Source organism: Enhydra lutris, unplaced genomic scaffold (assembly GCF_002288905.1).
Source record: "Enhydra lutris kenyoni isolate GAN:26980312 unplaced genomic scaffold, ASM228890v2 scaffoldscaffold16, whole genome shotgun sequence".
NCBI classification, from domain to species: domain Eukaryota; kingdom Metazoa; phylum Chordata; class Mammalia; order Carnivora; family Mustelidae; genus Enhydra; species Enhydra lutris.
In genome coordinates this window covers 4,352,354-4,377,227 of record NW_019154100.1, presented here as the reverse complement: position 1 = coordinate 4,377,227, position 24,874 = coordinate 4,352,354, and the positions used below count along the sequence as shown (strand labels likewise).

General features: G+C 35.0%; 1 protein-coding gene across 1 annotated transcript in view; it reads right to left on the bottom strand.

The window, feature by feature from the left end:
• LOC111147227 (ankyrin repeat and IBR domain containing 1) overlaps window positions 1-24,874 on the bottom strand; it is a 152,187-nt gene that overhangs the window by 45,723 nt on the left and 81,590 nt on the right. The window contains exons 4-7 of the mRNA XM_022503121.1: window positions 23,349-23,531; window positions 12,957-13,074; window positions 6,255-6,463; window positions 4,582-4,670 (exon numbers count right to left, since the gene is read on the bottom strand). Coding sequence (XP_022358829.1) covers window positions 4,582-4,670; window positions 6,255-6,463; window positions 12,957-13,074; window positions 23,349-23,531 — 599 coding nt within the window. The remainder of the gene's footprint in view (window positions 1-4,581; window positions 4,671-6,254; window positions 6,464-12,956; window positions 13,075-23,348; window positions 23,532-24,874) is intronic.

The window sequence follows — 24,874 nt, the reverse complement described above, 5'->3', positions numbered from 1 at the left end:
ATCATGGCTAATCCAAGAGATTTGGGAGTGGCACTGGAAGATAGCATACCTTTTTGAAGAAAAGACTACCTCTTTATATTTCATTTAGATGAGTATTAAGTTGCATATCCTACTCTAGGCACACTAGTTGAGGCAGGGAAAAATTATCCTGGAGAGTGGCAGGTATCTAGCCTAAGGTGAATCAAGTGGTTAAGGAGCAGGGTTTTGAGTTAGAGAATTCCAGGTCTGCCACTACCAGTCATATGATCTTCAACAATTTATATACCTGTTCTGTCCCTCAGTTTCACTATCTGTAAAATGAAGGTCATAATAAGCACCTCTTGAGGGTTGTTACACAGATTAAATGATATAATGTGTGAGTATCTGCTGGGTGCCTGGCACAAAATAAGAATTTATAAATTTTAGCACGGTTTTATTTTTATTATTATTAATATTCCCTATAGAAAAACAAGAAACAAATTAGCTTTTGAAGTGTGATTTAACACTTAAACCTAGAGGAAATATATGGAAAACCAGGGAACTAAGTCACCGTTCTCTAGTGATCACCGTCAACAGTTTGACTATTCTGCCTGCAGTATTTTCCTTTTGGTTCTCTCAGTGTCTTAATTCAACTGCACTCAAAAAAAAAAAAAAAAAAAAAATCAAGCTAACTGAGACTTCATCAGATCTGCTCTCTCTGGTCCATTTCCACCTTCTCCCATAGTACCATCCTGGCACTTCAAAGAAAACAGAGCCCCCTCTAACATCCTCCCTACCACACCCTGAACCTACCCATATCTTTAGCTATCTTTGCCTTCCTCTCACTATTCACTTCAGTGAAAGAGGGCTTCCTCCTATATCCCCCAAGCTAATCTGTAAATACTCCAGACAGCTCCAGAATTTGCACAATCCAGAAACCTTTCCTCTCTCTCTGTCTCTGTCTTTCTGTCTCCCTCATGGGTCTTTGGCACAATCAATACGCTCAAGTTTTTTCCTACGCTCAAACATTTCTCAACTAAATGATCTTTTAGCTCCACTTTCCTTTCCCATCAGTTTCTTGATGAAATAGTTTAATGATTTGTCATTCCTACACTCTACCCCATTCACTTCTCAACCAGCAACACTCTGGCTTTTATCACCTCTAAACTGAATGGCCAGCTCTCAACAGGCCATTAAGACTACCCATTAGCTCAAGGATTCAAGACATCTCAGTTTTTTTCTGGTCTGACTTCTCTGGAGCATCAGATACTACTAAATAGTTCCTTCTTTCAGATTCTCTCTTTTCTCTGGCTTCTAGGACTTATTTTTCCCCCTGGCATTCTTTTTACCTTTGGTTGCTCCTTACTCAACTTTTTCACTAGTGCTTTTCACTCTCCTGATCATTTACATTTTACTGTTCTCTAGGATTTTCATGCCAAAACGTTTCCCTTCTCATTTCATTCAGTCTTCCAGTGATCTAAATACTCCCAACTTAAACTACCACCTATATGCTAATGACTCTGAAATTTAAAGCCCAGCTCTCCCTCCTTAGCTACAGATCTTGACCACACATAGTACTTTTGTTTAAATGTCTCATGTGCATTTAAAATTCAACATGTTTAAAACCTTACCCTCTATTTTTCAGTATGATTCAAAAACCACACACACTTCACAAAACTCTGACATGTCCCAACAGAAGGGCATTATGTACCTTAGCTACCGGTAAAAATTACCTGCATTATTCTGTATCGAGAAAAACAACTTGGCAGAAATAAAGATGGATAAAGTATTCAGGGGAAATACTACAGAGCTGTTCTCACAGTATGATCTGTGGACCTGAGACTTTTCAGGGGGTTTATGAGGTCAAACTATTTTCAAAATGGTATTAAAGCTGTTTTATTTTTTAAATAAATAAGCAAGTAAGTAAATAAATAAATAAAAACCTGCTAGTACCTTAGCATGAATCATGGCAATGGTGTTAAAACTATATATATTCTTCACTGCTTCACTTGCAGTGAAAGAAAAAAAAAAAGCCAGTTTCATTTAATACCCTTGATAGAGTATTGATAGAGTAATACAAATTATGAATTATTGGTTAATTACTAATACATTTTATTGATTATTTATTTTATTAAATCTTAACTCACAAGTACACATCTTTTGGGCATTTTGTGAAAAGAAATGGGAAGTAAACATAATGAACTTCTGCTGCCGCATACCAAACAAAGCATGGTGGCTGTCTCAAGGAAAAGCACTTAGGAAATTGTTCAAGCTACAAGTAGACCTACCTGCATTTATCATGGAAAACTATTTTGATTTGAAACAGTAACCACAAATAATGATTTCCTGGACTTGGGTTTATAGTAGACTTTCTTGGAAAATGAATTAAGTGAGCTTATCATATCAAGGAAAAAAGTTGGCAGAAATCTAGGGCAGACTTTACCTATGTTTTTATCTTGTAAGGTCAGTCATCCTTAGAAAGAGGATAATAACTACCATTTATTGAGTAGTAACTATGTGCCAGGCCCTGTTCATTTTAAGCATTTTTCATATATTAAGCCATTTAACAGTAAACTCACAATAACTCTATGATGTACTTACTATTATCACCATTTTAGAGATAAGGAAATTGAGACACAGCGAGGTTACCATTTACCTAAATCAACAACTAATAAGTAGCAGGAAGGATAATCTAGGCTGGGTAGAAAACAGTAATTTCCGTTTCATTTAAGCGCTTAGAGTAGATGCTTCAAAGCATCTGGCAGCATTGATGACATTATGGAGTAGGGAAGAGTAAACTGAGAGTTTCTGAATTATCAAAGGACCTTTAAAATTTTTTGCCTGCTTCTTAAACAATAAGTTTCTTTTCTATAGGCCTATGAAAACACTGCAATTAATTTAAAAATGGTTTAATGTATAAATCACCCAACCTGGAATTTGTTTTCCTGCTGCTTGATATGATAAGAACTACTAGCAGGATGATGAAAGGGGAATCCTAGGTAGGTTGATAAAGTAATACAGAAAATAATCATTAGAGCTTTCAAATTTAAATCTTACCATAAACTTCTCATGGCTAGCCTGTGATGAGTATGGGAGATGGTTCCTGGGACATAAGTTTGGTGAGGGAGGTAAATGGAAGTTCAAAAAACTTCAAGTAAATCCTTTGGGGAGGCTCAGTTTTCACATAGAAACCATCGTCAACAGTAGCAAACTTGGTAGAACCCAGAAAATACTCCCTAATACAACAGAGTTAACAATTTTAAGCTAAATAAAGTACTATATTTGTGGAACATTTTCTGCACCTATAACTAGGTCAGAGTTAGCTTTGGATTGTAAACCTGACCCTTGGCAATCAGTTTACTTGTATCAGCTGTACAGATATGATCTTATCTAATTAGATTCAGAGTAAAGTCTAGTCTATGTTTTAAAAAGAATGACCAGATACTCTCATTTATTCTGATTTTTTAAGAAGCAGTAATATTTCCCCCCTCCAAATGAAATCTTCCCCTATATCCTGGTTTAGGATGTACTCAAAATGAACCAGAATGATAGAAAGATGAGTGGTTGTCTAAAAAATTGGAGGGAGGAAACGGTGGGAGGGTGAGAGAGGCAGACAGAGAAGTGTGGGAAGGATTTTAAGGAGAAATAAGGAAACTTTTGGGATAATTTTTGATTGTGGTAATGTTTCTTGGGTGTGTACGTATGTCAAGGTTTATTATTTATTTCAAATATGTAGCTTATTATATGTCAGTTATTATATGTTTAGGACAACAGAAAATTTGCTCAGGTTCTTGTTCTCTCACCCAACACAGTATTCCCCAGCTCCCTACACTTGGTACCTGGTACTCCATGAAAAAGAATAGTTTGAAATCAGATTTCCTTAATTACTAATGACATGCTTTGCTTAGGTCATTAGTCAGTGGATTTATGTGCTCCAGAGATAACACGATACTGTATCGCTCATTAACTACATAGATCTTCTCCTTTGTTTTATTTGTAAACCTCTCTTGAAAAGTGCAACATTAGAGCAAAGTTAATGGATGATATGAGAATATAAACCTTGGCAAGATAATGGGAAGGACACTAGAGACAAACACGAGAAACAAAATAAATTTCTCATTTGTACTCAACCATGTCTAGAAGAGACATCAACCTTTGAACTGATTGAGAAGGAATTTTAAACATATATATTCTTATAGATTTCAAAGGCTATTTATTTGCTTGTTACAAAAAAATTAAGAGAAAGCATAAAACAAATGCTTTCAAATTCTTAGAATATAAAAAAACCCTTATTCTTAATACTTAGGTTTAGGCTTGCATGTACATTACATTAAATGTAATGTAAATTAAATACTAAGAAAACTTATTTCCATATACCTGCTTTGTTCCAAAAGTACCTTCCATTAAGCTAAAGAATATTAATTATGAAATTAAATTTTACTGAATAAATGTGAAGATGTAAAAATGAGAAAAAAATTCTCCCTTATCAGTCCAGTATATTTCAGTGCAACTCTGAAACCAGTATGAATAATCCATATCATTAAATATCTAAAGCAAGCAATTTTATTACCAAATCAGAGTGCTAGCATGCAGTAAGAAATACTAAGCTGCACATATACTCACGACTCCCAACAACCTCTACAAAAGTCATGTCCACAGGGCATATCCACTGGGTCTTCAAATACAGAGATACTGCACATACAAATGTCACACTGGAAATGAAGAAGAGCAATGATTTAAATGAAGTCATACTTTGGACAGAGAATGATATATTTATTTATTCTCATTGGTTTCAGGTAAAAATACTGTGGGTAAAAAACCCACAGTAACTATAAATAAGTGTTTCAAAGTTGTAAGGGAAGTTAAAGTTAGTGTACCTATTTTTGATTGAATAACAAATACCATGCCTACTTCATTATAAACTATTAAGGGACTTAAATGTTTAATGCACAAGTCAAACTCTTAAATTCCAAATTTATGTATTAATCAGCAACTATGCATTTGGGAAAAAAAAAAGTATAAAAAACAAATCATTACAATCTATTCAGGTCAAGATCAAATTGTCCACTGCAAAATAACCACTTCAATATTCTGTCCTTTTGCCTATACTCATCCTAGAAAATCTACAGAAACAGAGCAACGTTGTGTTTTCAAGATAAAAACTCCAGATATTCAGAGTAGGAATTTAAGGATTTCTACCGAAGGAACCCTGTTACAAAACTATGTATCTTCTAAACAATGACTTATTAGAAGCAAACATTCCAATGTTACAGAAGCAAATAATAGAAGTAGGATTTTATTTGCCAAAAAGGCCTAGATAAAACCCAGAATGCTTTCATTTTTATCACATATTTTGAGGGGATGAACCATTAAAGAAACGTTAAAATTTCCTATAACAGTATACCAATTTTTATGCCAATTAAAAATACAGACAATGGCAATACTGTTTCTCAATAAAAAGCAAACATTTATTATCAAAATGTATCTAGATGATACACTCCAAAGCTTTACTGAAACAAATATATAATTATCAATACATTAGAACTGTTTTCAAGAAAATACAATTTTTTTTCATTTTTAAAATTTAAAGTGCCTATCACAAACTCAACTTTTAATATTTCCGTATGGTGTGTTTAAAACTTTAAGCATTTAGAGATTTTAAGTGTAAATGTAGTAGATGGCTTTCTCAGACTCTTTTATGTTTACTGTTTTGAAATGAGAAAAGAAAACCTTTTGTTTTTCGATCTGTAATTCATAGATAATAAAAATATTCTGTGATAATATTTACCAAAGGGTGAAATAATTGAACCCTTAAAGAAGGGTAGAGGATTCAATTACAAGAATATGCTAGAGGTTCCATGGGGGTGGGGGAATGAATATACATACATACATATATATATACACACACACACACACACACACACACACACACACACACACATATATATATATATATATATATATATATATATATATAGTTTTTTTTTTTTTTCCATATTGAGAGAGAGAGAGGAAGAGAGAGAGAGGGACAATGAAAGCATAGGGATAGGGGGAGGGGCAGAGGGAAGGGAGAGGGAGAGAATCTTATGCAGGTTCCAAGCCCAGCATGGAGCCAGACACGGGGGAACATGGGGATCAATCTCAGTCCTGAGATTGTAACCTGAGCGAAAACCAAGAGTCAGCTGCTTAAATGGCTGAGCCACCCAGGCGCCCTTCCATGAAACAATACTAAATAATTTAAAAGAGAAAAGACTAAACACAAATCTATGGGAAGTACATCGAATACTGAACCATACCAAACTGGTGTCCAAATCTCCAGGAGACAAACTTATTTCATCTGGAGAGGTGACAGAAGAACGTGTAGTCCTTGGAGTTCTTGGGGAAGGGAGTGTGTCCCAGGCATTATATCCACTTGGTGGTGGAGTTGGCATCTGAACACCTGATCGTTGGCAGCAGTTCTCTGGGTTGGACATCCAAGCTTCAAGTAATTTCTCCCTGTCCCAGTCTTTGAGAAGAATGGAATAGATACCTCTCAAAAATTGGAAATATGGTGATGTTTTAAGAATCTCATAATAACAAAATAACAAAATAAACAAAATAACAAAATAAAGTGAGGATAAATTAAAGAGATATAGGCCATCTAAAGGAAGGAAAATTATTTATATCAAATTAATATTTACAAATGAATATCTAGGTATATTATACTTATTAATCAATAAGTAAATCTATATTTATTTTTTATTTATTTTTATTTATTTACTTAAAGTAGGCTTTATGCCCAGTGTGGCACCTAACATATGCCTTGAACTCATGATGCTGAGATTGAGACCTTAGCTGAGATTAAGAGTTGGACACTTAACTGACTGAGTTACCTAAGTGCCCCAAACCCCAAATATTTTTAAATAGAATTTACTGTGGCTTACAACTATGTCAATATCTAACAATCCTGTCAAAATTTCCAGTCATTTCTACTAATAACAAAGAGGGTTCCTCCTCTCTCTCTCTCTCTCTGCCTGCCTCTCTGCCTACTTGTGTCTGTCAAATAAGCAAAAAAACCTTAAAAAAAAAAAAGATTTATATAAACGGGGCACCTGGGTGGCTCAGTGGGTTAAAGCCTCTGCCTTCGGCTCAGGTCATGATTTCATGGTCCTGGGATCGAGCCTCGCATCGGGCTCTCTGCTCAGCGGGGAGCCTATTTCCTCCTCTCTCTCTGCCTGCCTCTCTGCCTACTTGTGATCTCTGTCAAATAAATAAATAAAATCTTGAAAAAAAAAAAAAGATTTATACAAAAGAGTTTCCTCGCACATCACTTCTGGAAGTTACTAAATTTTTCATGGCATAGATTTGACTTAGCCATTTTACACTTTTCAGGAAAATTTGTAAAATTTGTAATTGGTTTCACTGGTGTCAAGTTGTAAAATGATTACATAGCTTGCTATAAACATGTCAAAATGCCAACGAGTCCAAAAATCATTTGATAAACAGCTTGAAAGTAGAACAAACTTCTGAAGGGATTATGGCTGTAAAGTTTTAGCGCATTAGGTATACATTCTGTATTGAGTTCATATCTGACTAAACTAAAAAAGATGATCTTCCTACTATGAACACTTTTTTAAAGTCCAGTGAATCATGTTGTTATAACGTTCAGAGCCATAAAAACCTAACCCATTAAACATAATAAAAAAAATCTAATTATTTTGTTGTTTTACACAAATTATTCCCAAAAAACATCTCAATCATCATTCAGGTGAAGAAGTGAGGACTCAGAGAAGTGATATAACCTTGCTAGGCTCACACAGATAGAGAGGGATTTGAAACCAATTTCTGTGATTCTAAAACCTGTTTTCTTTCCACTGTAGCACAATGAAATATGGTGTCAAGAGTAGTATAGAGTCAACTATTCAACATAGGCCCATTCTATACAATTTTATAGCTCTAATACAAACAGCTATGGAAATGTTCTAAGCAAGACTTTTCTCAACCATATTATATCAGTTTATTTGGTGGTTTAGAAGGATAATTATGATTTAGAGATGCAATATAGATACATCAAGTGTATTTCCAGCTGTGTAAACCATATGAGCAGGGGACAGAAGTATAAGGAAGAGATGTGAGCACTTCTGTAAAATAATAGCATACTATGTTGTCATTTGAAAAGATGGAAAATAAGATTGGAAAAGGGGTCTGTCAGATCACAAAGAGGAAGAAAAATCCGACAAGGGAAAAAAACTGCATGGTGCCTTCCAGGAAATGTTGCTACATGGATGTTAGTGTTTTGACAGGTCATTATTTACTTAAAAAGTTAAAATTACTTTTCTTAGAACAGTAAGATTATTTTTCAAAAGTATCCATTATGTCACTTTTTAATAAAGGAAAAAAAGTACTACTATAATATAAACAGATATTAAATATGTTAAATTTTAGTCTTATTTATTATGAATATTTTTCAGCACAACTTCTCCTTGGATGCTATCACATCATTCACTTAGCAAATAATTACTGAATGTCTTTTATGTGCCATGCATGCACTGTGTCGGGTAGTAGGGATACAAAGGGAGGAAAAATCAGGCAGGATTCCTGCCTTCATGAAAGGAGAAAGACATTAAGTAAAAGAATCATCACTGTCAGCGTGCCCACATGAAGGACAGGTAGAGAATACCACTCAGAGAAGGTGACTCTGGGGAAGTAGCTTGAAGCGGACAACTGAAAGATGAGTGGGAGTTAAGTAGTAAAAGGGAGGGAGAAAGGACATTCTAGACTGGTAGTTCACAACATGTTCAAAGTCCCTGTGGTAGGAGGGAAGATGGCATCCTTGTGAAATTAAAAAGTTCAATGAAACTGTAGCATGGGGAGCAGAGGGAGGGCACTGTATGAGATGAGGCTGAGAAGAGAGTCAGGGACTAAATCAGGCAGGACTTTTTTTTTTAATATTTTGTTTATTTATTTGACAGAGATCATAAGTAGGCAGAGAGGCAGGCAGAGAGAGAGAGAGGGGGGTAAGCAGGCTCCCCGCTGAGCAGAGAGTCCAACGCGGGGCCCGATTCCAGGACCCTGGGATCATGACCCGAGCCGAAGGCGGAGGCTTTAATCCACTGAGCCACCCAGGCACCCCCAGGCAGGACTTTTTAATAACACTTTTCATCATGAGTTCAAGAGTGATGGGAAGTCACTGAGAAGCTAAGCTTGGGGTAAGGAAGGACAGGTTGTCACAATCAGATGTGAAAAGACAATTCTAACTACAACAAACAAACTGGACAGGGCAGGAATAGAGGGAAAACAGTCGAAAGAGGACGGTAATGGGTAGTATAAGTGAGAGATGACGGAAGCTAGAGCTAGGTGGGTGGTTGTAGAGGACATAAAGACAGAGGAGTTTAACACATGGAAGGTGAAAGTGACAATTTGGTGACAATAGGACACAGAGTCAGAAGGACAGGATATATCAAAGTTGGTGTCCCAGGTTTACCTATTTGTTGGTTGGTGCCATCTATGTAAATAAGGAATACCAGACAATCAGATACAGGTGGAAGAGCATGATTTTAGTTTTAGACATGATGAGGTTAAGGTGCTTTTGAGATATCCTAGAGATGCTTTAAAATAAGTAGCTATATTCAAGGCTGTATAGCTAAGAAAAGAAGTCTAGTCCAGAGGGAGAAATCTACACCTACAGAAACCTTCAAAGAAGGTATCATTTCCTAGGAAGAGAGGAGAGTGAGAAGATGCAGACCACTGACGCTTTGTTGCCTAGAGAAGATGACGAGTCTTCAAGGGAGCTTAAAAAATACTTCAACATAAGTTAATTCTAACCATGAGCAAATTCCCTTCATCTTGTATTTTTTAAGTTTTACTTATTTTCTTATTAGGTAGCATTCAATTATAAGTTACTTGTATTACTGAGGAAATACTCAGAGAATGACCTCTGTATTCCTAACAGAGTCTTCCTTAAAATTTAATTACTGCTTAGTAAATACTGCCAAACATTTCTGTCTTCTGCTTAATCTAGATCAACTTCATTACCTTGGGACTAAATTTGACAACAGATAATATAATACTCAAATCTACTTTCCTGTGTAAGCTGAGTGAATGTTACCCAGGATATAACCTATAAATCTTCCGAATAGTTCAGTTCAATAGCTGTGAAACAGAGGCTATTCTGACTCTGAGAGCAATTAGTATAAAGTATCGTTCTGTGCACTATTTTATTCACTAACATCAGTTATCTCTGTAAATCTTATTTGATTATCAAATGTCACTGTTACTGGTATTACACAAACAATATAGAAGAGATGTCCATTTGAAAACCTGCTAGCCTCTATTTTATGCCTAAACAGGGAAATGAAATATAGACTATTAAGTTATCAAAAAAGTTATCACAGAATAAATAACACCAAATAAGAAATTCAATTGGATTGTCATCTTATTAGAACTGACCCTTATTATGTAAAAGAAGTAACTTAGGAAAGTATCAATGGGGTAAAAATGGAGTTGATCATTTTTCGGCGGGGGGGGGGGCGGAGGGGCAGAGGGAGAGAGAATTAATCTCAGAGAAGGTGACTGTGCTGTGCATGGAGCCTGATGTGGGGCTCGATCTTACAACCCTGAGATCATACCTGAGCTGACATCAAGAGTTGGATACTTAACAAACTGAGTCAACCAGGTGCCCCTGGAGTTGATCATTTAATAATACTTGATGACACAATGTAAACAAATAGAGATAAAAATGTTCCTTTTAAAATTTTTTCGTAAGGTTAGGTTTCAATTCTCTATATACTGTAACCTGAGCCATGATACTCTACATAACTTAGATTCTCTATAAATTGTAACTCAGAGTTATGATACATTATCTAGATGACTGCAAATACCTGTGGGAGAAATGGTTATAAGTACACAAAAAATGCTCCAGTGTAGAACTGTTGCTTGTAGCCAAGTGACTGAATTCTGGGCAATGGAATATGTACAGGAGTAACATATATATAAATAACACTTTGGGTATATTATTTATTATGTATTATTCATTCTATAACCATTTTCTGAGAGCCTAGTGTATGTCAGGTACTATGGAAACAAAAAACATTAAAAGCTACCCTCTAAGAGCTTGCAGGTTAATCTAGAAGAAAAGCAAATGAAGAGATTACTATAAAACTGTACTTTAACTGTATGACACAGGATGTAGTAGGAATAGACAGGAAGGTCTTGGTTCAGACTTGGGAACACATAAGCAGAAAGGTTTCCTGGAAGACATGGTTACTAAGGAAAAGCAAGAGTGGGTAAGTAGAGAAATGGGGAGATGACAGACCAGGTAAACAAATCTGGGTCATGAAGGTCTACTAAAGGGTTTGGATGGTTTTAAGTCCGTGGAGAGCTAGTGAAGAGTTTTTTAGCAAGGGAGTGACATGCTCAAATGTGCATTTTAAAAGAATAGTCTAATGGCAATATGAAAAATTAATAGGATGAAAGAAGAATGACAACACTGGAGACCAGGACTCAGGAGACTATGATTTAGATGGAAACGAATGACAGCCTGAATTTAAGTCAGTGGCAATGGGAATGGAAAGAGTTAGAGAGGGAGTGGGGGGTGGGGAGAAGGGAAGATGAGAGACACTTAAGAAGAGAAATAATGAGACTGTGGCCAAATGTAACAGGCTTGGAGGAGTAAAGTACGACTTTCACGTTTCTGACAGGGTAATTTGATGAATGTGACGCTTGTGTATCAAGATAGTGGGAGAAAAGAGGAGTTTAGGTGTGGACATCCTTAGATTGAAGAAAACAGACATTTAGAAACCCAACCTCAAATACTTTATTAAAGTCAGGTTGTAGATATACTCTTTATTATTTGGGTGGTTTTTGAAACCTTCAGTTTCGTTAGATAAATGTCTTTAGTAATGTTCCTCCGAGACTGGTCCACTTGGGAAGCATCTTTACAACATGTATTTTTAAGCCTCACCCTCACCTAATGACTTAGACTTGAAAACAGTCTAGGAATCTCTGTTTAGTTTCTCAGGTAATCCTCATTTATACTAAAATTTACAAGCCACTGGTATATAAAGTGGAAATAATCTCAAGTACAGAACCCTAGGAAATATCAATATTGAACGTAGGGATTCTAGAAAGTTATATATCAAATTATTCACAGTGATGACCAAAGGATGATGAAATACAGAATTTTAAATTTTCTTCTGATCAAAAAAATTACATAAAAAATTTTGGAAATTGACATTCTATTTTGGTTTTGATGATACAGATTTATAGTTCAAACAGACTAGTAAGCCAGGCAGAAGAGCCATTCACCTTTCTCTTTTTAAAAATAATTTTTAAATCAGAAAAAAAGTATCTTTGAAACCACCCAAAATGTCAAATATAAACTGTGCAATGACAGGGTCCAACTCAGCATGTGACAACAATCAGAATGGCTGCCTTAAGTATCACAGAGAATTTAAAACTGAGTACTTTTCCTGAGTAAATTTGGTAATGTCCTTTAAAAAGCAACAACAACAACAACAAACCACAAAACAAAACAAACAAACTTAAAAAGGGTTGTATATTCTTGTGTTGACTCCATAATTTCTCTTTGTACACTTCACAGTGAGAAACAGCTTTTATATAAGATAAATGTAACTGACAGTACTAATACTACAATTGTTAGGTATTTAACTGACTTTAGTAAAAATTCATGTTAAAACTAGGACTAGGACTATGGAATCCAACTTTCAACCCTGCTCAAATCAGGCACATTTCTAAAATTAGATAATCCATAAGCTGATTTAGTAGCCTGGTTTTTAAACACAAACTTCCCATTTCTCCTCTATGATTTATAGCCAGTTTGTACTCCAAAATACGGAATGTTCTAAGTATGCTGGGTACTATAGTAACCACTACACAAAAAACAACTTAGGCTTAACAAACCATTTTGTTTTATACTGATACAGTAAAATAGCCATATTTTAACTCTGAGAAGTTTCAAAAGGCATGTATGTACAGAAGCACAAGACATTTTTCATTACCATGAGCTCGAAGTAAAGCTTCGGCAGTAAACAGTGGAGCCTGAAGCATGTCTGCTGTCTCCACAATAAGCATATCTTTCAATCTACGAAGATCCTGAGGCCGTAATCCTTCATATGGCTTTGAAAAGAAGAAAATCAAGTTAAATTGGCTGTTATACTCTTAGGAAATCCTGAATGCCTATAAACAAATATATGTGATAATCATTTAATTCAATCTTCCTGTTTCAGTGCGCCTTTTCATCACCAAGGATCTCAAACTACTGTTTCACAAATCTTACACAAGCTAGAAAGTGGGATACCAAGGCTCATGCAATCTTCTTATTCTAAAATAAAGGCACCAAACTATAAAGACGATCTTACTTTACAATTTTTAAAAATTTGGGTAATCCAAAAAAATAATTAGAAATAAAAACCTATAATACCACACAGTAATAATCATGACTGAAGATCTCAAGTATTTTTATCCAGTCTGCCTTTTATAAATCAATTATATATGTAAATATATATGTAAATACATATGTTCACGGAGTTTAACCACTGAATCACCAAACATATACACTTACTAAGATCCAATTTGGATTATTAATGGGATTGAATGATACTTCCTAATTAACCTGGGGAGATGTGACTATGCTATACTATTCAGAATTCTTAGTCTAAACATATTACCTCTGTTTATTCAAGTATTTGTTAATGCCCTTTATATAGGTACTATATAGTTTTCTTTATATAGGTACTCTATCATCTCAAGTTTTTTATTCTTTTGTAATCTTTTATCTTTGTTTGCTTTTAAAAGAAAACATAAACACAGTGTTTCACTACTCAGAAACAATGACTGTTAACATTTTTGCCATATGTGTTTCAAGTCCTTTGTAAAACAAAATGAAACACAAGAAGCCAAATTTTATGCAGCAGTTTCCCCTCCACTCTCATCCATTGGGGAATGTGCGTCTCAATACTCTCCATCATGGATCCCTGAAAACATCGAAAGTACTGAACCCTACATATACGGTTTTTCCCTATATATACATACTTATGATAAAGTCTATGAATTAAGCACAGTAAGAGATTAACAACAATAATAAAACAATTATAATATACTGTAATTGTTGTATGAATATGGTTTCTCTCTCTCAAAATATCTTACTGGACTGTGTTCACCCTTCTTGTGATGAAATGAGGTGGTAAAATGCTTGTGTGATGAGATCAAGTGAGGTGAATAACACAGGCATTATGATACAGTGTTAGGCTACTACTGACCTTCTGAGGATATGTCAGAAGGAAGATCATTGCTTCTGGATTGCAACTGACTGCAGGTAACAGACCAGGGGGACAAGGAGGGGATAATGTAAAACCTAAAATAATCTGTAATGTTTTCCCCATTACATTTCCCTAATTCTCCCCATCACTGCCTATGAAAATGACTATCATGAATTTGATGTATGGTTGTCATAACATTATAGCATAACTTAGGCAATTTCCTTTTATTTTTATTCAATATTGTGCTATTAACATCGATATATTGTCTACTTCAATTCCTTTAAACAGTTGTAATCAGTTTACTACAGTAAGTACAGACTAAAGGCCAAAGACAAAAGCTTAAAAAGCAGTTGAAATTCCCAAGAATTGAGGCTGTCCTCTAGCAGCACATATCACTATCTTCAGAGACCTCTGGGCAATTAGCAAATCTCATCCGTTTTAGTTGATTTACAGATATTTTAGAATAAGCTACTGTACTTCTTGCTTCACTTTGGGGGGTATTTGTGGAAACCATTTCCCCAATTCTTTTTTTCTTTTTTAAGATTTATTTGAGAGAGAGAGAGAGAGAGAGAGAGAGAGAGAGACAGCACGCATGGGGGAAGGGGCAGGAGAGGAAGGGAGGCAGAGCAGATTCCCACTGAATGGGGAGCCCAATGAGGAAGGGAGTGGGGCTCAATTCCATGCACCCTGAGCCAAAACAAAGAGTTGGAGGCTTAACAACTGAGCCACTCAGGCGCCCTCCTTTCACCAATTCTTATTTAACCACATATGACTGAGATTCTATTTAACAGGGATAATTTTTATCCGTTGACATGATAAATTTCTTAACCTTTATAATCCCCAAATTATCATGTACAGTTTGCTTTTCAGCTAATTTGTGAACCACACTTTCCCCTGCAAAAATCTAAGAAATCCTTTTATGGTTAAAGTTATAGTATTCACTCCAGTAGAGAACTTACACATTATGTAGAACATTACTTCTAAAAAATATGTTCCAAGTTTAGACTTGGGATTCCAGATACCTCTTCTGCCTCAGCAACCAGAATGGGTATTTCTTGACATTCCTAGTGGTGGCAACTGTACACTTCCTCGTATTATTGCCTAAATATTCTTTTTATTATTTTTTTTTATTTTTTAAGTTTTTATTTGAATTAGTTGACATAGAGTGTAATATTAGTTTCAGGTGTACAATACAGTGATTCAACACTCCCATATAACATCGAATCTAAATGCTCTTTTTTAGATTAGCTACCATTCTACTTTATTTATGTGAGCCAAATGAGATTTGATCTTAGGTATGTTTAAAAAGAGAGAATATAAAGCAATCTAAAAAAATTCAGTTTTAAATTTAGGTTACAATGGAAGAAAAATAGTTCTTGAAGCAGAAAGACATATTGCCTTCATGAACATGTAACATATTAACTCTGAATCTCTGCAACAGAACTGTAATTAGGTCATGTGAAGCACTTCAATACATTGCTCAGTCCCAAGTGGGCACTAGCCCTCTCTTCTGCAAGAACGATTAAAATGAAGGTGCCTTTCTCTTTCTTGCTGGAAAGATAAACTGCTTCTATTTTCAAATTAAACACAATGTAGTATTAACCTTCAAAGCAGTCAGTACTGATACACAGAAAGAACAAGGAAACTAATTTAAAAAGGTAAGAGCAAATAAAAGTACCTCTTTTGCACTAGTGCATACTTCGGCTACCAAAATACCACTGAAAAAATGTGAAAGAGCCCAACATACAAACTCTACCCCTTTGGCTATCATGTATAAAGTGACAGTATCTTCAAAAACTGTTTCAGAAAAGACTATGACAAAGTATTTATGAAAATTTATTTCTTTCCACAATGAAAACAGCTTTCCCCAATTATATAGGTAAAACATACTTGTTAAAAAATGAAAAATGGGTACTTATATACCCAAATGTATTAGTAATTGTTAAAATTTTAGAAGACGTGAAAGGTACTCAGGGAACAAAGAATATTTCCAATTCTTCTTAATATCAATCTCTCATCAGCTGATCCATGAGCTTAGCCAGGAGGAGAGAGGGGAAAGAACAGCTAGAGAATGTCTAGGATTCTCAGACCCTTCCCTTTGTTTCATTTCCTCTCTTTTTACTCAGCTGTCCTCCCCTGGAATTAAGTCCTGGTCTACCCTGATCTGTACTTTGATGTAAGAGCAAGGCAGCTGCTCTTGCACGTTAGGCTAAACCTGCTAACCAGAGAAGCCAGCTAAGGCAATGTCTACCATATGGGTTTCCTGACAGAAAAAGAGCCTGCGCCTTCCTGAGTTATTGACTGAGAGAGAAGCGGCAGGGGAAATTCGTTAGATGGCTTTCATAACAACGTATTGTTCCGTTTTCCCTCCATTTACCCACATATAGTCACACAGTCTACTCCTACAGAGCTTGACCCCTAACTAGGTCCAAAACTCACCAGTTTCTCTGTTCTGTTCTTACAGGTTTATGTTAATTAAATACACTCTTCCCAGCCATCACTCCAACAAACCATCTTGTTTTTATTTCCTCATGGCAGTTACCATTCTCACAAATTGTGTTCATTGACTTTTTTAACCTTATTTGTGTGCTTTTTTTTTTTTTTTTTTTAATTTGGGTGTTTCTGTATTGATGCCAGTACATAAGCACCTAGAGGACAGGACCTTATCTTTGTTCCTCACTGTATCTTCAAGCTCCTAAAAGTGTCTGGCAGAGTAGTTAGTCACTCAGAGTTTCATTGAATGATGGGTGAAGAAATAGATTTTATCCATTTATAAACTAATCTGAAGGAAAACTTAATTAAAATGTATCAAGAAGAAATTATAGATATAGAATACTATACAGTGTCCAGATCATTAACTGAATTGAGAAACTTAGCTAAAATAAACATCTTGGGAATATGAACCTTTTAAACTACCTAATTATGGGCACCTGGGTGGCTCAGTAGGTTAAGTGACTGCCTTCAGCTCAGGTCATGATCCCGGAGTCCCGGGATGGAGTTCCGCATCAGGCTCCCAGCTCCATGGGGAGTCTGCTTCTCCCTCTGACCTTCTCCTCACTCATTCTCTCTCTCACTGTCTCTCTCTCTCAAATAAATAAATAAAATATTAAACTACCTAATTATGTAGTTTAATACAATTACATAGCAGACCATGTAAAACTATTAGCAGAGACAGAATAATCCAAAAGTTGATCAGAGTCAAAGCAGAAAGTACAAAATGAATTTTAAAGAAAGCGTTGTTTTTTGGTTTTATTTTTTAAATTGCTATGAAACACACATTACTTAAAAATAACAATTTTAGGGACACCTGGGTGGCTCAGTCGTTTAAGCATCTACCTTTAGCTCAGGTCATAAACTTAAGGTCCTAAAAGAGATCCCCATGTTGGGCTCCCTGACCAGCAGGGAGTCTGCCTCTCTCTCCCCACCCCCACTTGTGCTTTCCTTTTCTCTCTTTCAAATAAATAAAGTCTTTAAAAAATCCTCAATTTTAAAATGTACAATTCAGTTCAACAATGTTGTACAACCACCATATGCATCTAATTCCCAAACATTCTTAACGTCCCAAAATAAAACTCCATACCCATTAATAGTAGTCACTCCCTAGTCCTTCCTCTTCCCTGACACTGGCAAACACTAGTGTATTTTCTGTCTCTATGGATTTACCTATTCTGGATATTTCCTATAAATGGAGTTATTTAACATCGGACTTTTTGTGTCTGCCTTCTCCTCATAGCACAATGTTTCTGAGACTGACCCTTACTGTAGCATGTGTTAGTATTTCTTTCCTTTTTATGATTAATATACCATCGTATATGTATACCATACATTTTATTTATCCACATTTGTTGATAGAGATTTGGGTCATCTCCAACTTTTGGTTATTATAAACAGTGCTGCTATAAGCATTTGTGTACAAGTAGTTACGAAAGTATTGTTTTTTACATTATGAAATAAGAGACAAAAATAATCTAATATGGATTAAAAACAAAACTATAAAACTAGGACAAATATAGGGGCATATGATTATAATATTAACCTAAACACAAATTCAGAAGCCACACAGGAAGAAAAATTTTACATCTGAATATTCTAAGTAAAAAACTTGGGATAAAGAAAAATAAAGTTTTCTTGGAAAGCATTAAGAAAATACAAACAATCCATAGGGAAAAAAGCAAATAAACAATAAATTTACAGAATAATCAAATAAATTCAAATAGGTACCACTTACCTAAACTAGCAAAAATTAAAAACACTGATAATATCTAATGTTAGCAGAAATGTGAGGAAATTCTTTAATATTCTTAATATTTAACATTCTTTCATATTCTCTAATATGCTACTAGAAGAAAATAATTTGATATAATCTTTTAGGACAGTTTAACAGCATCTATTAAACCATAAAATGTATGTATTTCATGATCCATCAAACCAATTTCTACAAATTTATAGGGAATATACTTTCAAAATGTGTATATACACGCAGTAACAACAATGATAAAATGATCATGATTATAACAGCATACATTTAAATAACACATTTAATGACTCAGGTACTGTTCCAAGTATTTACATATATTATATCTCATTTAAGGATCACTACAACTCTACAAAGCAGGGACCATTATGATCTCCATTTTAAGGAAGAAGAAATCGAAGCAGAGAGACTGAATATACTCCTCAAGGTCATATAGTAAGTCAGTCATGGGGGTAAGATATGAATCCAGTCAGTGTGATTTCAGATCCATTTTTTTTTCAAGATTTTATTTATTTATTTGACAGAGAAAGACACACTGAGAGAGGGAATACAAGCAGGGGGAGTGGAAGGAGAAGCAGGTTTCCTGCTAAGCAGGGAGCCCGATGTGGTACTCGATCCCAAGACCCTGGGATCATGACCTGAGCTGTAGGCAGGTGCTTAACGACTGAGCCACCCAGGCGCCCCAGATCCATGTTTTAAACCACAAGAATGACACAACTGGATAAAGATAAATATGTAACAAGTAGATAAATATTCACTTTAGTCTTGTTTTTAGTAACAAAAAATATCTAAATTAATAGGTAAATGGTTACAATACGTAGATCATATGTTCTGACTTAGGAATTATGATGTATTGTTAAGTTGAAAAACTATTTTAGAGTTGGCAAGGATGTGGAGAAAAAGGAACCCTCACATACTATTTGTGAGAATGTAAACTGATGCAGCCACTGTGGAAAACAGGATGGAGACTCCTCAAAAAATTAAAAACAAAAATACCATATGACCTAGTAATTCCACTATTGGGTTATTTACCTAAAGAACTCAAAAACATTAATTTGAAAAGATATATGTACCCTTATGTTTACTACAGCATTATTTGTAATAGCCAAGATATGGAAGCAATCTAAGCGCACATTGATAGATGAATGGGTAAAATGTGGTGTACCTACACATACCTGATAGAATATTATTCAGCTGTTAAAAAAAAAAAGTGAGATCTTGCAATTTATAACAACTCTGATGGACCTAGAGGGTATAATGCTAAGGGAAATAAGTCAGAGAAAGACAAATATCATATGATATCCCTTATATGGGGAATCAAAAAAACCCCCAAATGAATAAACAAAAAATCAAAAAATCAGAAACAGACACATAAATACAGAGAATTAATGGTTGCTAGAGGGAGGGATGGTCAGAGGTGGGTGGTGGGCAATATGGATGAAGGAGAGTTGGAGAAATAAGGCTTCCAGTTACGGAATAAGTAAGTCACAGGAATAAGAGGTATAGCATAGGAAATCAAGTCAATGGTACTGTAACAGTGTTGTGTAGTGACATATTATAGCAATTTATGGTGACCAAATATTTGTGGTGAGCACAGCATAACATATAAACTTGCTGATCACCATGCTGTACAACTGAAACTAGTATAACACTGTGTGTCAACTATACTTCAATTGAAAAAAAAATTTAAAAATACTCAATATAACTTACTATATGACCCTACTTTTACATTAAAAATTCTGTATCACATATGTTTGCTTAAGTCTGGTAGCACACACAAGAAACTTCCCACTGTGGGGTAGAGTAAGAAAGGAGGAAATTTAAAAAAATTTTTTAAGCATAAATAGACATAGATTTTAAGAAATGCATAAATAGAAAAAATAATAATGGTAAAAAAATTATCCATAATCATAATTACCACTTTGGTATACTTCACTCTTCTCTCAATACATACTAGTCTTTTCTATATAATTAGTATCAAACTGTTCTGTAACTTTTTTTTAACTTAATAGTCTATTATAGTTATATTAAGTTCATTTAGATCTTAAATCGATTGATAATGATTACTATTATTTTCTGATTTACTTATAAGATAGTATCTTTGATATAATAGCCTGAATATACTCATAAATGTCTTTCAATTTAATCATGTCACATTATTTCTAGATTATTGTTCAAATGTTGCCTTCTGACTAAATTATTTTATATTACAGTAATAGTTTATTTTTTTTAAATTTTTTTAAGATTTTATTTATTTGAGAGAGAGACTGTGAGAGAGCATGAAAGGGCAGAAGGTCAGAGGGAGAAGCAGACTCCCCATGGCGCTGGGAGCCCAATGTGGGACTTGAACATGACCTGAGTTGAAGGCAGCTGCTTAACCAACTGAGCCACCCAAGCACCCTACAGTAATAGTTTCTATGCCTGACTCAAGATGATGGAGTATGAAAAGATAGGCAGTATAGCAAATAGAGAAGTCAGAAGAATCAGGTTTAGATCACTTTGATCCTGGTACATTATTCAGCTATTGACTGAATAATAATAATATATTGACTTATCTTCCTCACTTAAAAAAAGAAAGGGGCATAACTGTTATTCACCATTACAATGTAGATTCAACAACCATGTAAAGTGCTTAGGACATCATCCTCTCTTCCTCTGTATACTTAATCTGAATAAGAATTCCCACAAAATAACCTAGGAAACAAAAAGGGTAAAGAAATATACATTTCTGGGGGTGTCTGGGTGGCTCAGATGGTTAAGCATCTGCCTTCGGCTCACGTAATGACCCCAGGGTCCTGGGATCGAGCCCCACATTGGGCTGCTGCTTGGCGGGGAGCCTGCTTCTCCTTCTCCCTCCCTCTCTACTAGTCCCCCTGCTTGGGCTCTCTCACTCTCTGTCAAATAAATAAATACATAAAACAAAAAAACCCCCACAAATTTCTAAATTCCAAGAAACTCAGTTCCTTTAACAATCTGGAGAGTACAGAAGTTCAAAAACTGTTGAGAATTCATGGGGAAAAACCCCAAACAATACAATTATTTTTCTGAGTACATGGAAACAATAGTTAGTATAAGTCCTTTTAGAATCAAGTTGGCACTGAACATGGAGGAACCAGAATAATTTTGGGAGGAAAAAATTTATTGTGTCTTATAATTTACTTAATACTTCTATGGATGCACACTATGTCAAACAATAAAAATACTCTGTTGATTAAGGCAGTTATGATGCTGGCCCTCATGGAGCGGACAATCTAATAGGAAAGAAAAGTAAAAAAACAAGTAAATACATAAACAAAATAATTATAGCATGTGATGAGTATTATAAAAATAGGGCATTATGGTAAAGAATAATAGAAGGAGAGGGACCTATTTGTGAAAAAATAGCCCAAGATGGACTCTCTGAAGAACTACTAAGCCAGCCAAGAGAAAAACTGGGAGATTTCTGATAGAAGAAACAGCAAATGCAAAAGCCTCAGTATAGTCTAGGTATTATAATTAGAGCAAAATATGTTGGGGAGAAAGCTTTGAGGTGATGTTGGAGAGGTAAGTAGTGGTGAGACTATATAAGGTCCTATATCTGAGCAAACAGTTTGGGTTTTATTCTAAGTACAATGAAAAGCTACTAAGTAATTTAGAAGGGATTTATATGATCTAATTTAAGTTTAAAAATGTACAAAATGGGTACAAAATGGATTCTAAAGGGATCAAAATAGAAGGAAGGAGGCCAGTTAGGAAACTCAGATGGAGGGGGCCTTGGACAGCATGAGTAGAGACCAGGAAGAGTAAATGGATTCAGATTACACTTTTGGAGGTAAAATTGACAAGATTCCCAGACTGTTTGAACATAAGAAGAAATGAGGAATTGAGAATGCTTGCCCATTTATGCCTTAGCAACTCAGTGGATGGAGGTAATATTTATTGAAACAAGAAAGACTTAAAGGAAACCAAAGAACAATGTTCCTGAAGCTAAGGGAACAATGTTCTCCTAAGAAGGGAATGGTCAATTTTGTCAAGTGCTGCCGAAAGATTCAAGTAAGGTGAAGAGAGAGAAATACCTACTGGATTTGGCAACATGGTGACTTTTGATGTCCATGACAAATGCACTTCCATCACAACAGAAGGGAAGAAAGTCACACTGCAAAAGGCTGAAGAGCGAATGGAAGGTGAGGAAGTTGGTTACGTATAGACAGTTCTTAAATTTTGTTTTTCTCAGAAGATCAGAGATGTGGGGCTACCACTGAAGGGGGAGAGGGGCAGGGCTAGGAAAGAGTGGTCAATGGAGAAATGGTTTTGTTTTTGTTTTTTAAGATAAAAGTTACCAAAGCATGTTTGTTGTTAAGAGCACTCCAGAAGACAGGGAAAGATTGAGGAACAGGAGGTCTGCAGTTTTAGAACAGTGGGAATGGTCAGGGCTTCACATTACACATCAGCCTCTCCACTGAAATGTAAGTAAGCACGGGTGCCTGGGTGGTTCTTAAGCATCTAACTCTTGGTTTTGGCTCAGGTCTGATCTTGGGATTGTAAGATTGAGCCCTGTGTGGGGTGCTATGCTCAGCGCGGAGTCTACTGGAATTTCTCTCTCCCTCTGTCCTTCCCCCTACCCTCCTACCCTCCCCTTTCAAACAAATAGATCTTTAAAATAAATAAATATAAGTAAGCATATTTACATATGTTAGAGGACAGTTGCCACTTCCAGGTTTTCTACATGTATTTTCACAATCATGGCCATGTAGATGATGGTGAAGAAGACCACATGAATTGATTTTAAAGTAGAAAAATGAAACAATATAAAATCACCATATAATAAAATTAGAACTTATGAAAATAAAAAATCATATAATTTTTTAATTTAAAAACAAAACAAAACAAAATCTTACCTCTCGTTTGTCTAATGCAGCATATTCAGCTTCTATTTCTTCAGCTTCGGGATCTCGTGAGAACACCATTTGTGATTCCAGATTGAGAGCCAAATCTTTGTGGTGTTGCTTTTCAGCACAATCACAAGGAGTATCTTTATTTTCATTCTCGGCAAATAAATCTCCTCCATGTTTTACTAAAAGCTAAAAGAGATATTTTCAAAAACTTGCAACCACAGATTTAAACAAGTTATTTCATGCTACATATTTGAAAAAATAACTATATAATGAAACACACCAAAAACATAAAGTATGTATTTAGAATAACAAAAGTTATTTAGATACTAGTAGCTTCTGATTTTAAGATGGCAATTGTTACTTATTGGTATTAGGGTGATTTCCTTTGATTAAAAACAATAACAACAAAAGCCAATTTATTAAACTTTAAAAAGAAATTCAAACATTCCATCTAATTAAAAAAAATAAAGTTTTACTTAAAAATAAAAGCATTTTATGGTTACTCAATGCTTTAGATCTTATAAATTTCTATAAATTTTCTTAAACAAGAACACTGGTAATACTGTTACTTTAACCACTAATGACTGAATGCCTGACATGGCAGACAAAAGTTTTCATTTATATCCTCATTATCCAGTCCAACACTGAACTGAAATTAGAAAGAGAAAATCACTGAAGCAAAACTGTTTCTAATAGTCCTCAAAGTAAGTGATGAGAATAAGCACTGATAACCAAGTTGGGAAGATACTATATCAAACAATCTTTCAATTTTTAAAGGTGGGATTTTGCCCAAAGAGATCTCACCTTAAAAATACATGAAGAAGTAAAAAGAAAACAAAACATGGAAGAGTGACTTGTCTTGTTTACTACTGAGGTTTCCGATAGTTTTGCAAAGTTAAATATGTTGTTACTAAAGGCTATCGGTTCAAATTTCCCCATTATGTCTGCAGAGACATTATTAGGAAGGACATAAATGCCATGAGGATGACAATCTAGGACATAATTTACCTTAAAGAATAGTGCGACAATTAGTCATGGAGCTGATTCTTTTATAGAATTCAGTCATGACCACAATAACATAGTAACAGCCACCATTTAGTGTCTTCTAAGTTCCAAACACTATGTTAAGTATTTCAAGTACACATTCTTATTTATAAACAACCCCAGGGACAGTATGATGTCTCAGAAAAGTTAAGTAACTTGGCCAAAGTTACCCACCTATTAAGCAGAAGATCTGAGATTCACACAGAAGTTTGACCAATTTCTTATAACCATAACTGGCTATTGTTCTGCCACACAGAATAGCTTGCTATCACATAAATTAAAAGAAGTCAAATGCATCCTGGTCCATGGTAAAGTTCTACCCAGATCTTACTTATGATCTAAATTGAATAGTTTCAGTTTTCATTTTTTATGTTATCAAATAAAAATTTTCTTCCATATAATTTTATCTCCCTCCCTCCAACAAACACAGAGATCTTCTTATAAAGTTCCTTTATTGCTTTTGGAACTGGAATCCTTATGATTCT